General features: G+C 36.4%; 1 protein-coding gene across 2 annotated transcripts in view; it reads right to left on the reverse strand.

The window, feature by feature from the left end:
• Window positions 1–1,774: 1,774 nt before the first annotated feature.
• LOC137924056 (tetratricopeptide repeat protein 28) overlaps window positions 1,775–14,751 on the reverse strand; it is a 110,094-nt gene continuing 97,117 nt past the window's right edge. The window contains exons 25-42 of one of the 2 annotated variants that reach the window (XM_068767370.1): window positions 14,376–14,533; window positions 13,926–14,024; window positions 12,950–13,074; window positions 12,038–12,153; window positions 11,471–11,598; window positions 10,330–10,527; window positions 10,058–10,215; window positions 9,264–9,371; window positions 8,756–8,837; window positions 8,343–8,440; window positions 7,568–7,794; window positions 6,837–7,001; window positions 6,252–6,407; window positions 5,462–5,565; window positions 4,951–5,101; window positions 4,360–4,511; window positions 3,992–4,117; window positions 1,775–3,386 (exon numbers count right to left, since the gene is read on the reverse strand). In XM_068767370.1, the coding sequence (XP_068623471.1) occupies window positions 2,203–3,386; window positions 3,992–4,117; window positions 4,360–4,511; window positions 4,951–5,101; window positions 5,462–5,565; window positions 6,252–6,407; window positions 6,837–7,001; window positions 7,568–7,794; window positions 8,343–8,440; window positions 8,756–8,837; window positions 9,264–9,371; window positions 10,058–10,215; window positions 10,330–10,527; window positions 11,471–11,598; window positions 12,038–12,153; window positions 12,950–13,074; window positions 13,926–14,024; window positions 14,376–14,533 (3,535 nt within the window). In that variant the 3' untranslated portion in view covers window positions 1,775–2,202. The remainder of the gene's footprint in view (window positions 3,387–3,991; window positions 4,118–4,359; window positions 4,512–4,950; window positions 5,102–5,461; window positions 5,566–6,251; window positions 6,408–6,836; window positions 7,002–7,567; window positions 7,795–8,342; window positions 8,441–8,755; window positions 8,838–9,263; window positions 9,372–10,057; window positions 10,216–10,329; window positions 10,528–11,470; window positions 11,599–12,037; window positions 12,154–12,949; window positions 13,075–13,925; window positions 14,025–14,375; window positions 14,534–14,751) is intronic. The other variant, XM_068767371.1, reaches the window with a different exon arrangement.

Genomic DNA, 14,751 nt, shown 5'->3' on the forward strand with positions numbered 1-14,751 from the left:
ACTTTTTTATGACAGATTATGTCAAAATGGAAAAAAAGATGATGGCCGGATTTTTATTCGGGAATACGAAATGTTATTCGAAAGACCGGATTTTTATTCGGGAAGACGATGAGAGTATTTTTCAGAATGAAAACGACATGCGTTGGTGAGGTATATGTGATGGCGTACGGATTGCGCACGTGCAAAAGAGAATACGACATGCGCTGGTGAGGCATGTGTTGGTGCACGGAGTGTGCGCGTGTGGAGAAACTAACACGCGTTGGTGAAATATGTGTTGGTGCACGGAGTGTGCGCGTGTGGAGAAACTAACACGTGTTGGTGAAATATGTGTTGGCGCACGGAGTGCGCGTGTGAGTAGTGCAAAGGTGGAGTCGTGTTGTGCTGTGACCGATTGGTAAAACAGTCACAGGCCTCATGTGGTAAGATTCTTGCACGATGACGATGGGTTAGTACTTACCCTTGGCCCGGGTAAGTTGCACAAATTATTGGTAGATTGATTGTTATTATGAGATAATGTATATCGAGAGATAGATTAAAGACCATGTTGAGATGATGTTTGTTGTGGCGGGTCTGCAGGGGCGAGTGTGGAGAACTCTTCCGGATCAGTGATCCGGCCTGGTTTGATGATTGCCTAAGACGACGGGCCTACCTGATTTACACGGGAGCCGTGCTCGGGTTTCTGGGACTCCTGGGTAGGACTGGGTGTCCTATGTAGAGGTCGATGTGCTTGAGACAGTGGGTCCACCTTAACATGGAAGCCGTGCCTGGGTTTCTAGGACTTCTGGGTGGATCTGGGTGTTTCACTATCGGTGTTACTCTGTAGTGATGTGAATTTGTGTGTGTGTCTACATTGTGTCTACATTGGCTGGAGCGTAGTTGGCAGCGGGCGTGCCCGTCCTGTGGGGGCCGTGCACCGTTTGGTGACCCCCGGGTACGACCGTGTGTCAGTGCAGGTTTGGTTACATGTTTACGTGTGTTGGGTCTCGATTTCTCGGTATACATCAAAGTGCCTTTGTTGCCAAATTTATTTTCTATTCGAACCTAAAGTTGATATGCGAAGCAGATTGATTGTAGATTACACTATTTATGACTGTAGTCTTGGTGTAGTGTTCTTGTATAGTGTAATATATATATAGTATGGCGGCGACAGCTTTAAGAAGTGATAAAATATAAATTAACAAAATGGGTACTTTCCATCCCCCTTCTTGATAGAAGTTCAAAGTTTTCGAATGTGCTTTCATAATCAGCGAACTTTTTCATTGTCATTTCAGTAGCAGAACATTCAATGTTGAACATATGCATTGTCTTAATATAGGTTGGAAGCCTGCATCCAGTTTCTTTCGACAACCTTAATTAAGTTGTCTGTCCACCTTGGCGGTGGACGTTCTATGCTGCGCTTGCCTGTCTGTAATCTATAGTAGAGCCTTGAATTCCCAGTTGTCATATTTTTTAACGCTACGTTTGTTGCCCACTCTCACTTTAACCTGCCAAAGCGAAGGGTTCTATCGGCTAATTTCATTCATGATAGATGATATATATATCATGAACGAAATTAGCTGATACTATACTTCTACTTTCATACGTCTCGTCATTCCTAAGGCAATTATAAAAGGAAAATTATAATTATTAGCTAAATATGTATCCGGAATGCGATCTCTGCTCATGCGTCCCAGGTTCTTCTAGTAGGAACATAAATATATCTCTAAAAGGACAAAAATAAGCAAAATTAAACAGCAGTTAATAATAGTATTGCATTTATTAGTACATTTTACAGACAAAAGTAATTACACACTATGGCAAGAGTGAAACTTTTATTATTGTTACAACTAAGGCAAAAAATGGACATTCAGCGATAAGGTACGAAATAAATTACTACATTTAAAATAATAATCACAAATTATAGTTATAAAATCTAGAAGCGTATGCTCTCAATTTCAATAGCTTCATAATATTTTTTTAACAGCACGATGTTGTTTTTATAAATTAAAACTAATTTATAAATAAGTACCTATTTTTTACATCGATTTAACGTATACGCATAAATAAAGCCGTGTGAACCTAATTATACTTAAAAACAATGTATAATTAAGGCGTCATTTATACAAATATTTTGTTCATAGCCGGATATGTTATACTAAAGTAAAAAATATAGGAATATTAAAAGTAACCTAAATTTTTGATAGATAAATAATTCAGCATTAATCATTTATTCGATGGAAAATCAAGTGTAGTGTAAGTTGGTCGTGTCCGTGGTACCGGAGGCCTTCGGGTTCGAGGATGAGTTTTACCTCCTTCAGTGGAAGCTTTAATTCCACTTTCTCCTTCTTCAGGTAAGTATGGTGTACGTGGATTGAGCACTAATGCTTTATAGGATGAGTGTGAATCTGCTATGCTTCTCCCGTCACCTTCATCTCTTCTTGATAGCTCAGAAAATGGTGAAACAGATCTTTTTTCTATTCCGCTCGGACCCGGTGTTTCTTCTTTGGGTTTTAACTCATAAACATTTTCTTCCTTACGTTTGGGTTCAACATCTTTTTTAAATTTAGCCTGACGCTCGATAATTTCGGCGGTTGTTAGATCTGAACCCTGTACGTCAGTTTCTAGGGGCGGAGCTGAAAGCCACGGCCTTGATGTATTATTACTACACCATCTTTCTTCAGTCTCGCTTGGGTCACCTAAAAGGCCGAGTTTCTCCAAGTTTTGTAAAAGCAAGTTTTCACTTGAACTTGCGGCGCGCATTTCAGTTTTCGATTCTTCTGCTAACAATAGTTCAGCTAAAGGCGGTGCAAGACCTAAACCAATGTTTCTTTCGTGATATACTTCGGAAATTGTCGGAGTTAGTTCTCCACTCATGTGTCGAACCTGCGCCATTGAGTCTCTACTGCTCGTACCCATTTTTGGTCGAGGAACTCTCTTTGATGTCGAGGGTTGATTCATTGACTGATCAGTTTTTTCTTCTTCAGTTCTTCTTGGCTGTGCTGACGCTAGATCATAGAAAGCATCTAAATATCTTGTGTGAGAATGTTCTGGGCGTCTGCGTAAGACGGTGTCGTGACCTGAACTTTCCCAATCCGAGTCATCGGTCGAAGGTGGCCTTCTTGTGTAAAGAGTTCTGATCTTCGTTTGATGAGCTAATGCTAGCGATACATCCCTTTGGGGTGCTGTTGATGTTGATGGTGGAGCGGCAGGTGGTGATGGAGTAAACGCTGCGTCACTTTCTCCGCGATATCTCGGCGGAGGCGGTGCTGGTGGTGGGGCAGTTCTTCCGTCAGGTTCTCCACGACCAACTTCTGTATTAGATGTAGAACCTCGCACGTACATCGTAAAGGCTCCACCACAAGATCCTAATGGTAGAGGAGGTGGCGGTACAGAAGACACGCTCTCTTCTGTAACAAAAATAAATTTGAAAACATTATTAATTATTGGTTAATTCTAGACGAGCATATTTTATGTACACTTTGTTGAATATGTTGTAATTTCAATTATTTTTTTAAAAAAAATTGAAAAGCTATTTATCATATTTTAGTAGTCTTTCCTTCTATTGTTTCCATATTAGTCTGCTATAAAGTATTGATCGGAAAATCTAATAACAAAGCAAATATACATGTCAAAAAAATTGACTAAAAATATTTTTGCAATTGTTTATATTTACAGCTATAGCATCATCATTATCACCTCAGCCATAGAATGTCCACTGCTGGACTATATCTAGCCTCCCCCATTTATTTCTAATAGAGTCGATTGGAAGCGGCCTTCATCTAGCCTCTTCCAACAACTTTGAGAAGGTCAAACTTGTGGGCGGCGTTCTATGCTGCACAAGGTCAAGGTCCCAGTGGCTTTCTGTTTTGCGTGCCATGTGGACTGTCCGCTGCCATTTCAACTTGCCGATCCGCATGGTTGTGTCGCAAATAGCATAGATACCATAGGCTTATTAAATATTATATTTGAAACCGTTTTAATTTTATTATTGATTATTTTTTATAAAACTTACGTCGGTGTTGTCGTGGAGGTGGTTCGCCATCGGAGTGCGGCTCCAAGTCCCCGTCATCGATAGATGCCAACGATTCTACGCTCGAGCTCGATTCCAAGCTGAGACTTCGGGGAGCTTCTTGTGTATCTATAAAAGAAAATTATTTCAATTAACAATTAAATATAAAGGCAATTAATTTTTAATATTTTAATTTTACCAGTTATGTCAAATCAACCATCAAGTTTACTATAAATATATACCAAAACAGTATGGTAATTCTTAAAACTATTGCATAAGTTAAAAATGGATTGAAATATTATAATTTTAATTAGGTACATTTAAAACAGTTTTCTTATTTAAATATATTATTGTTTTTAATTAATGCTTACCAAAGAGTGCAAGCAAGGCTTGCAAGACGAATTGTATGTGGCGTCTATTCGCAGTTTTTCCTGTGCGTAGAGTGACTTCATCTTGGCCCACTTCTGCCAAATCGAAGCCTAATGATGCTAGAAGTTCATGGCAGCCGTTTACTCGCCAAAGTCTGTGTACAAATATACAAGATATCAGATTAATCGAAGAATTTAAAATTCAATAATACGTTATATTTATTTGTTTATTTATTTATTATGAATAATACGTATGCTAGATAATCTATTGTTTATGGATGTTTGTATTTTTGATTAGAAGTGATCATTATAATTTATTATCGGACGATATTAAAACTAGCGCTCTATCAACTGTTATTTTGCAAGTTGAAGTGCTTTCACACAAACTAATTTTTGAAAATCTTTAATATTATTTTTTTTCGTTATCGTATTTAAACAGCAATCAGGAATAAAATAATGAATGAAGATGCATGTAAACGCATCTTTATCCCTTTAAGACCAACCAATAAGTTGAGTTGTGCCTTTCAAATTTATTAACTGTGATAATGTAATAAAGTCATCAATAGGTAGATTTTAAATATAAATGATACGAACCTGACGTTTACAGCAACTTCAATGGTGTCACCATCAGAGTTTTTCACAGAGAACTGAGAAATAACAGATCGGATAACACCAATAATTTCATCGGCCACGTCTCCGTTTGATATGAGTTTCGAAAGTGCTTGAAGTGTCGTAGGTGTTAATCCTGAAATATTATTTCGTTTTAACAATTAAATCGGACGATATGCAGAGTGTAGGTGTACAAGCTTGTGACAACCTGCCCAAAAATTAATGGTTTCCGTAATGGATAGCCTAAGGATAGCTTAGTAAAAAAGCGTTTCTAAAATTTGAATTACTAAATATTATAAATAATTATTGCCAGAAGTATTAGCTAAGGCGATTGTAAATAGGCGTAAAAGTTTAAAAGGTTTTAGCTGATATTACATAAAGCATAAAATGTATCATCCTGTATATTCATGAATATTTTTTTGAATTAGTATTGGAATATATAACATATAAATATATAATATAGTATTTATCTATTTGGATATAGATATTGTCGCACCTAGAAGAGCTTGTAAACTGGCAGAACATTGAGTCAGACGTTCTTCAGGATCACTTTGAGGGAAGAAAACGCTTGACGGTATGCCATTCGCAGCGGGTTCGAACCTGTAAACAGATTTATTTATATTAAAACAAAATGTCGGATGTGTCAGTCTGTTCGTTAAACATCGACATTATTACATTACATCGACTAGACCACAAATTTCAGTTGTTAGTTATTAGCAATCAAATTATTATGAAACGCAGCGATAACCTTAATGTTGTATAATATATATAAATGATTTTGTAACAGTAAGAATGTTCTTATAGTATATGACGAGCAAACCGGGGTACGTGAGTTGTTCCCGCCCCTTTAATATTTTTTTGCGGCCTGCTAAGAATTTCGAAAACTGAATTTATTGTATCGACTTTTTCCCAAGAATATTTCGTAATAATTTTTTTGCACCTTTAATTGTAATATTAAATGTAATTAACAAAATTAATTCATTTTTGACGAGGTAGTCTAACAGTAACTTGTTCAAGCATACATTACGAAACGCGACGCTTCTGCGCGATTCTTTTGTGAAAAGCGTAAAAGTAAATTTTATTTCGTTTAAAAATTTTAAATTTTGTAATTCTAATATTTATTATAAATATAGTTTTGTGGATTATTAATAAGTGTTACTTTATGTGCGGCTCGCCAAATAATTTCAGAGTTTAAATTGGCCCGCTGAGTAAAAAGGTTGTTCTCACTGTTATAGCCAATACGTTATTATAAATATATAGATTCGTGTATTATAAATATTTTATACCTGAAACCAACGCTCATCAACAGTTCCCTCCATCCTGTAGCTGTTCCAGCTTTGTTCTCGATACTCTTCTGTGTCGTGTACATCGCATTCTTCTGTCCTCTCACTATTCTCTGTAGAGATTTCTCTACCAAGTGCAGACAGACTCGTAGTGCATCTCTAAAAATTAACATCAGTTATACATTTTTTTTTACAAGAAATTATGAAGATATAAATTTTATATTTTTATTGTATCCGTACGATTATATCCTCTAACACGGTAAAAATAATTTTTAATCATGATCGTTATCATTTCAAGACATCTACTGTTGGACATAGGGATCTTTCATAGATTTTCAATAGGGACAGTTTAAATCGACCTACATAAAGAGTCTGTCCAACGTATGGGCAGACGTTCTTTACTGCACTGGCTGCGATCCCACTGTGGTCACCACTTCAGAATCTTAAGGCTCGAGAACGTATTTGTATATACAAGTTTTGTAAAGCATCGAAGACGTTTAGTCGAATTTACTTTACAATAACTAGCCATGAGATTTCCCGTGGAAGCTTCGGCTTCGTTTAAAAAGATAGAAAAGGTAGTGAGTTTACCTGCATTTATCCGGAGCGGCGAGTAGCTCGCATAGCGCTTGTCCCATGAGCGCGACCTTGTTGCTGAGGCGAACGTTGGCGCCCAACAAAGCCAACCCCGCCCAGTGCGCTGGATGCGCGAAGTGCTTCGTGTGTCGCACAGTCTGCATCGCGTCGCCCAGGGCTCTGTGATACACGAGTAGTACAACTTAGAGCATTAATTCGCAAAGTAGTACAGGTAATCAGACGCTAAAGGCAGAGAAGTACAATTAGGGAAGGAATCGTTGGTAGAATGTTGCTTCTTCTTTGGTTAAGCAAGCTTTGTATTTCGCGATAAAAATATACTGTACACGTAGTTTTTTTTAAATACCATTTAATTTTAAAGTCATTGATGATTCAAAAGTGCATGTAAGTCCTTATTTGAATTAAGATATTTTTAATTTTAACATCGTAAAGATTTTTAGGCACAGAAGATTTTGATGTACTCGAGATGTGGTGTGAAAAGAAACTAGTCGTCGGCAATGTAGGGAGTAAAAGGGCCAGATGATGGTCAATTAGTAGCTGGTCTGATGCAGTTAGCGTGCAACACAACACTGCATGGCTTCTATACATTCACAACATAGAAAACTTAAAAAAGAATAGTAAGTGAGACTGATATGTTTGGCCACGTCTCTCAGTAATGAAAATTTACTTTGTTTGGGCGAGTATTTAAATGCATTTTGTTCCTACGTAAAATGGAAACAAAATCTTACTTGGCCACGCGGCTGCCCTGCAGTAACGCTGAATAGAGCGCGCGATAAAGGATCTTGGTGGCAGTGTCTTGCGGCGCGGGACAGAGTGCGAGCAGTACAGCATGCGCGCCGGCAGCCAGTAGCGCCCGGCATAGACGAGATACTCCCCCGCCCGCTGCCGCCACCCCTGCATCCCCTTCAGATGCCTCGCAAAGCGCTGCGCTTGACGGAGCGCATGATATCACCACCTAGAAAGAAAACCCACTTCAATTACCATCTTATACCTCTAATAAATAGAATTTTGCATTTTAATAAATTACCGTTATTATCATTCGATATCCAAAAATATTAACACCCATAAAAAATACAAATATATGTTTTTTTTTTTTTTAATTATATGTTCTAATTATTTCTTCTGACAATCTAAGCCTTTCGAGGGGATTCAGGACGAAACACACATAGAACACACATAGAAGAAACATACATAGGATTCGATGGCGGCTAAATTCCTAGAATAATTATAATCATTTAACAGGGTGACCGTTAGGACTGACCCGCTGCTTGATTGGTTTCTATTAAAAAGTTATTCGCTGTTAATGCGGTATACAAACATCGCCATCATCATTTCAACTGTAGGGCATTTACTGCTGAACATGTGGCTCCCATAACTTTCAAATAAGACCGCTGGAAATCAACGTTCACCTAGCACCTTCCGACGACTTTTTTACGACAAGATATTATCAAGGCAGATAATATGTATAGATAAAAGTTGATTGATTGTTACATATGTGCTTACCAATCGAGCTGTTATTTTCATATTCATTATTTCCGATGCTGTCAGCATAAATTCTGACGCCGGTGGAAGTTCCTCATTGCTAGGTGGTAGTTCGGAGTCTATAAAAAAATATTGTATTAATTTTATCTCTATAAACATTACAAGTACAAACACGGACGTAAATATTAAAATAATTTTTTTTCGATCAATCATGAGACCTTCAACATTTGAAATAGAAGGATCAATAAAATATAATTGTAACGAAAGAAATACATTGTTAAGATAAAGTTCTTTAGTTTATGAAATAAGATATATCCATTTCTATTAGATTTGATATTTAAGGATAGAAGATAAGATATTAATACAGAAATAAGAAAAAGATTAGACTAAACATAAGCGAAATGTAAAAATGTTGGTATAGTTTTTTTACATACTTTCTTCTTCATTTTCAGTAGAAACATCAACAGCACCACTCCCAACGCTTGTGTTAAGGAGACGCTTAGCCTGGGAGTCAACCTGTAATATTTTTTCAGAATTGTTATTTGTAGAATAGTCTTTTTGGCTTTAATAATGGTCGAGGAAAACTGTGGATTTGTTGATTTGTATAACGTTCAATTTAACCTACCATGATTCTTAATTTATTTATTTAAAATTAAGATATGTAATTCCAGTGTCGCTATCAGTTGTATGCGCAAATAACAGTGTTACAGTCGACAGCACATTAATAAAAAAAATGAAAGTTAAAAATTGTATTATCACATACGTAATTAGTATGTATTTATTCGTTAACGTGTTTGTGTATAATAAGTGTATAAGAGTTGTACAAAATGTGCGCAGTGTCATTATATCTTTTAAAAAAGTTTCTTTATATATATATATATATATATATATATATATACAATTGAATATCTAGTGATAAGATCTATCTGTTTATGAACTTACAACTTCTCCTGGACTCAGTATGATGCCGGGTGTCTTCCAGCACACGTGAGTGGCGAAATGGACGCATTCAGCTTGCGGCAGCTGAGCCAGTACAGCTTCCTTTGAAGCCTACGATAAAAGTTGGAATAAGTTATACAGCATGGCATAGGTCTTCCCCAAATATGGCCACAATGACCGCTCTTACGCTGACTCAGCGACTCCCTTTAGTTTAACTTGTAAAGTAAAACATAAAGAAATTATTGTATTTCTTTACTTTATCATAGAATTATTAATATATTTATAATTCTATTATACCCGTTTTCTTTTAGTTAAACTTATGATTTTGAATTTGATATCTAAGAAATATACTTTTGTATAATATTTTTACAAAGTTAGATAAATATCATGAAGAATAGAACATTTTTTAAATAATAAATGAACATATTTTCAGTGTTATTACCATTTTTTGTTCTTGAAAGGAAATTGTGACATATTAAAAGCATATTTTTTATATAATATACTCAAATATATGATAGACATTGGCCAGCGGTTTGGCAAATTGAACAGATAGCCATAGAGGTCTCAAGGTACTGGAGTGAAGACCACAGGTCTCCAAACGCAGCATCGTACGTCCACCGTTAACGAAGAACAGCTTTAAGATCTGGATGCAAGCTTCCAACCGATCTTTTCCAGATCTGACGGGAAGGCTTATATCTAGTAGTGAACGTTCTGCGGTTGTTCTAATGATAAAAACATTTGTCATAAATATGTATGTATGTATATCAAAGATGTCTTCATTGATGATTCCGATTTACCTGGTAGTCAGTGAGCGGAGTGACACGCAGCATATCTGCCACCAGTTCGGCCTCTTTAAGCTGTGTATGAGCGCTAGCCCAACGAGTGCCGCCCACGCGTGGGCCACCCACCACCAAGCACCGCATGCCTGTTTCTGCAGCGTTAGCTGACGACGAAGCTGTAAAGAAAGAAATATAAATAAAAAAAATAATCAAAAAAATGTCCAAATATTTTGAATTTTAGACATAAACCATTGTTCTCTTTAAATAACAAAATTTCGAAAAGTGCTCACCGTGGTCGCGATCGAGGCGTGTGTGGCGCGGGTGTCGGAGGGGACGTAGCGCGGGCGCGGCGAGCAGCGCGTATCGCTCGCACAGCGGCTCCGCGTCGCCTGCAGCTCGCAGCGCGCCCCACGGACACGCGTACAGAGCACCTTCAACACCCACTACCAGCTCGCGCCGTCCGCCACAACCGCGCCGCCCGTGCATCGCTACAATCATAATATTATACATTACTTGGAACTTATCATGTTTAATCCTCTAGTCATTACCCGCGTATAGTGAAGGCGTTCAAGGGGAGAGGTCGTATCTCTCCCGACCAACGAGTAGACGTTGCATCATTTATTTTATCCTAAAGTGAACACTTGATAGAAACTAGATTCACAACAAACTCAGACCCAACGTGTTTTTTAAAATTGTTTATTTTTTTAAATGTATCATTGACTTTATTGACGCGATAAACTTAAATTTTTGTTGTAATTATTGCGCTAATTCATTTTAATTTACTTGTAGTTTTTTTTTAATAAATTAATGTTTAGATACTTTTTTTATATACTCATAAATACAAAGATAAAGGTTGTCATGTTAATAATATTATTAAAGTGAATAAATTATAATTTACTAGCATTTAATTTAAAGCATAATTATGGTTTGGGCTGGAGATTATGTACTTGTATATGTCTTTTGCACGTTCCCTTTTAAGCTTTTATACTTATAACAAATCTATGTATAGATATAGATTCTATATAGATTGGTAATAGGTAGGAATACATAACTCATTTGTCAGCAGAAATCTTTACTGCCTTCACACTTTTTTTAAATCAACCTAGTTAGAGTGACCGTTCTGAAATATGTTACAATAATTTATTATTTGTATTAAAATGCGACAGGCCAATATCTTCTGGCGGTACAGTCTGCGGGGACAGATAGAAAACAATATTTAATTTTAATATGTTGTAATAAATTATGAAAATAATTTAGATAGATACATATACCATACCTGAAAGCATATGGGTTAAACGTTTACCCTTTTAAAGTTTTTGCACTTATAAGCAGTAACTTAAATATTTTTACAATTTTATATAAAAGTAAGAAAAATATACGTTATGTTTTGATGTGTGCGTGTCTAAATTAAATAAATATAAGTACACAAACCATGATTGTTGTTGCATGATGCTGGCAGGAGATCTTCGAAAGGAGCGATGAGCATCTGATAAAGCATGTTTAGACACGGCGGGCCCTGCCATGCGGGCTGCTTCTTACGGGGACCGTGTGCACTTGACCTTTTGAGCACAGACGATTGATTTGTTTCGGTAATTTAAAAAAATGTGATGAAAAAGTGATTTAAACAATAATATATTGTAGATTAATTTACCTACAATGTCATTTTTCTTGTAATTTTTCAAGTTTACGAAATGATCAACTAAGGTTAAAGCTAAAATTTTTCATTAAAATTTTATAATAAACTTCAATTAAACGTACAACCACAAATCAACACGCTCCGACGTTCGCGTCCAACGATGATGATTAACTTCGTTATTATAAACTGCGTGCCATTCGATATGCCGCGCGATTGTATAAACCCTTTATAATATTATTTCTATGGGTATATAAATGTAATTTCAAAGTCAAAACACGCGTTGTTTGGAATAGCCATGTTATTACTTCAAACAAAAGTGTTACATTTTATTTAAATAGAACCTTTTTTCTCCTCATACACACCTTGTGGATCCTTGCAAGCTGGCTACGGAGCCGGCGACTGACCCTCCCACCGAGCCCACACTGAACAACGAGCTCAGTGAGTAGTTAGACGAATTCAGAAGGTGATTGCGTGACACCTGTGAATAAAAAAATATATTTACAACTTCATTGCTCACACTTGTATAGTAAACATAGTAATCGAATCGCTCTTGCAAATATGCCTATGCACGCAAATGAAGAAAACAGATGATTGTGTTAAGCCACAATTGTAAATAAATTTAAAGATGCGATGGGACTACTTTTTTAAAAGATGTCGTTAGTGAGATATACCATAGATTAAATTAGTTTCTTTAAATATTACACCATGTGAACTTCTTCCCGAGTCATTTCAATTCTGCCAGTTTCGCTGTTACCTCGAACTGGTGCTCACATTCATATAAATTCTTCTTATTATTTTCAGCTGCTGAACGTCCACTGCAGGGCCTAGGCCGCCCTCTAAATATCGTTGCAATGACCGGCTTTGCGCCGCCCATATCCAGTGACTTCTCCGTGACCTTAATTATGTCGTGGGCCCACCTAATGTGTGGCCTACCCACGTCGCGTCTCCCGTCTTGTGATCGTCACTCGAGTACGTTTCGGCCCTAATGACCACACGAGCGAAATTTATCAGCTGGCCATAATTAATATATGTAAATAATTAGCGATATTGCAGATTCATCATGTAAGCCGATAGACGCCTACTGCAAGACATAGCCCCCCCCCCCAAAGATCGTCTCGATGGGTGTTAACAAAATAATGCATCTTATTATAGTAAATTTAAATAAACCGATGATAAGACAACTACGACGTCTTGTTATAATAAGATAAATACTATTTATGTTTGTGCAAAGATGTAATATAGTAGTGTAACTGAAGAAAACGTAACATGCGTACCATTCTAGCAAGACCTGTGTTAGGTCTCTCGTCAGGCTCCCATTGGTCCTCTTCATTTCTCCGTTCGGCAGTCTTCAGCCACGCCGACCACTCGCCAATGTATCGCTCCAGCTTGCCCAATGAACCTTTTTAAACATTTTAATTTTTTATTTTATTGTGGTAAAAGAAACTAACCGTAAATAATAACCGATGGTTGTCTAGAAGAATTTGCCATTTTTACTTCATCTTTGGACAATTTCCTATGATTAATTTTCATATTATGTGTTGGAAAAAAAAGAAAAGAGTAAATAAGTAATTAACATAATTTTAGTGGCAGCTGGAAGCAGTTTATCGTTTATTTTGACTTAATATCTATTGATATTAGAAAATCTAAAAATATTTTGAAACCAATGTAAACATATTGTACTAAAATTAATGTTGTTTTGTATTTAGATTAACTTTCTAGAAATGGTCACGATTCCCCATGTCGAGGTATACGATGCTAGGAAAAGGACACCTGGAGCCAATCTCCTAAACTGCTGTAAAGAATCAAGATGATAATAAAAATGATCTTTTTAGATATTGCTAAAAGCTGATTGCCCGTTAGCATTTAAAAATTCATGGGGGACTCGAGAACCTTTTGGCACCAACGGCCATCAGTTGCGCGAGTGATGTGCTCCGACCACTGCCACTTTTAAAGAGCAATTCTTGAGCTACGTCAGTGACTTTGGTTCCTGTGGATCTTCTCATTTCTGATCATTATTCTCTGGATGACTTTGAGCCTATTATAATGGATTCCCATTCGAGGTTGCAAAAAAGGACAACATCGGTCGCTATTATTTGATTTTAAAAGAAGTCTAAAAAAATAGAAATATTAACCCACGAAGGACTAATTCGCAGGTCTATTAAACGCCTAGTGTAAGCGTTTTTTGCTTATTTCGTTTCTAAGTTTGTGCAGGACAGGGCCTATATTATTTCTTCAATACGATATACTTACTCGCGCTCGGTTGTAAATCATCAGGGCTGATATCCGGTAAACTGTTGTCGCTATCTTCGTTCTGATCTAAGAGCGACACTTGATGGAATCGTAGGATGCCTAGAAATAAATGAAACAGTTTAAAAATAAAACAATTGAATATATAATAGCCTTATGTACCTATTTGTAACTAAAGACATTTAAACTTAAAACACCAAACAGCTATGAGTTCTATTTGTTTTATGAGTTGTATTTGTTTGTTTTATATTGAGTATATCCTGAAGATAATGAGTCTACAAATATACGTTTTTTATACTAAATTCACTCTGGATATTTGTGTTAATGGCAAGTAAATTGTTTCTTTTACGCATATAAAGCACATACTTATTAAACTTTGGAGATAGACGGATGAAAAAAGGAACAATGAAGGTAAAAGTATAGATTAGTGGTAAATAGAATCATTTAATTTACCTTTATGTGGTTGAAGTAACCACGCGTAAAGTTTTCCGGCGGCCAAGCTATAGTAAAGTACAGGGGCTTTCTGTTTGTTGACTACTTCCAAGATTTGTTCCACGTTGGACGGACTCCACAATTCTGTTCTTTCTTTGCTAGCTTCTTCATTAAGGTTTCTGAAAAGAAAAATATTGAAAGGGGTTTAAATAATAACCTATTTTTATATTTTTCAGATCAAATTTCTTAAATCTGATAGCGACTGATTTATTATATTACAGAAGCTAATTATGATTGTCATTAGTAAGATTAAATAGATGTGAATAGTATTATATAATGTTGGTTTGAACACATTTTTGTTTTAAAATTGCCCATAAGGTTTGAGATATGCTTCGAT

This window comes from Battus philenor, unplaced genomic scaffold, assembly GCF_028537555.1.
Source record: "Battus philenor isolate CCGP_79_NKW_IND1 unplaced genomic scaffold, ilBatPhil1.0.hap1 SCAF_23, whole genome shotgun sequence".
Classification (NCBI taxonomy): domain Eukaryota; kingdom Metazoa; phylum Arthropoda; class Insecta; order Lepidoptera; family Papilionidae; genus Battus; species Battus philenor.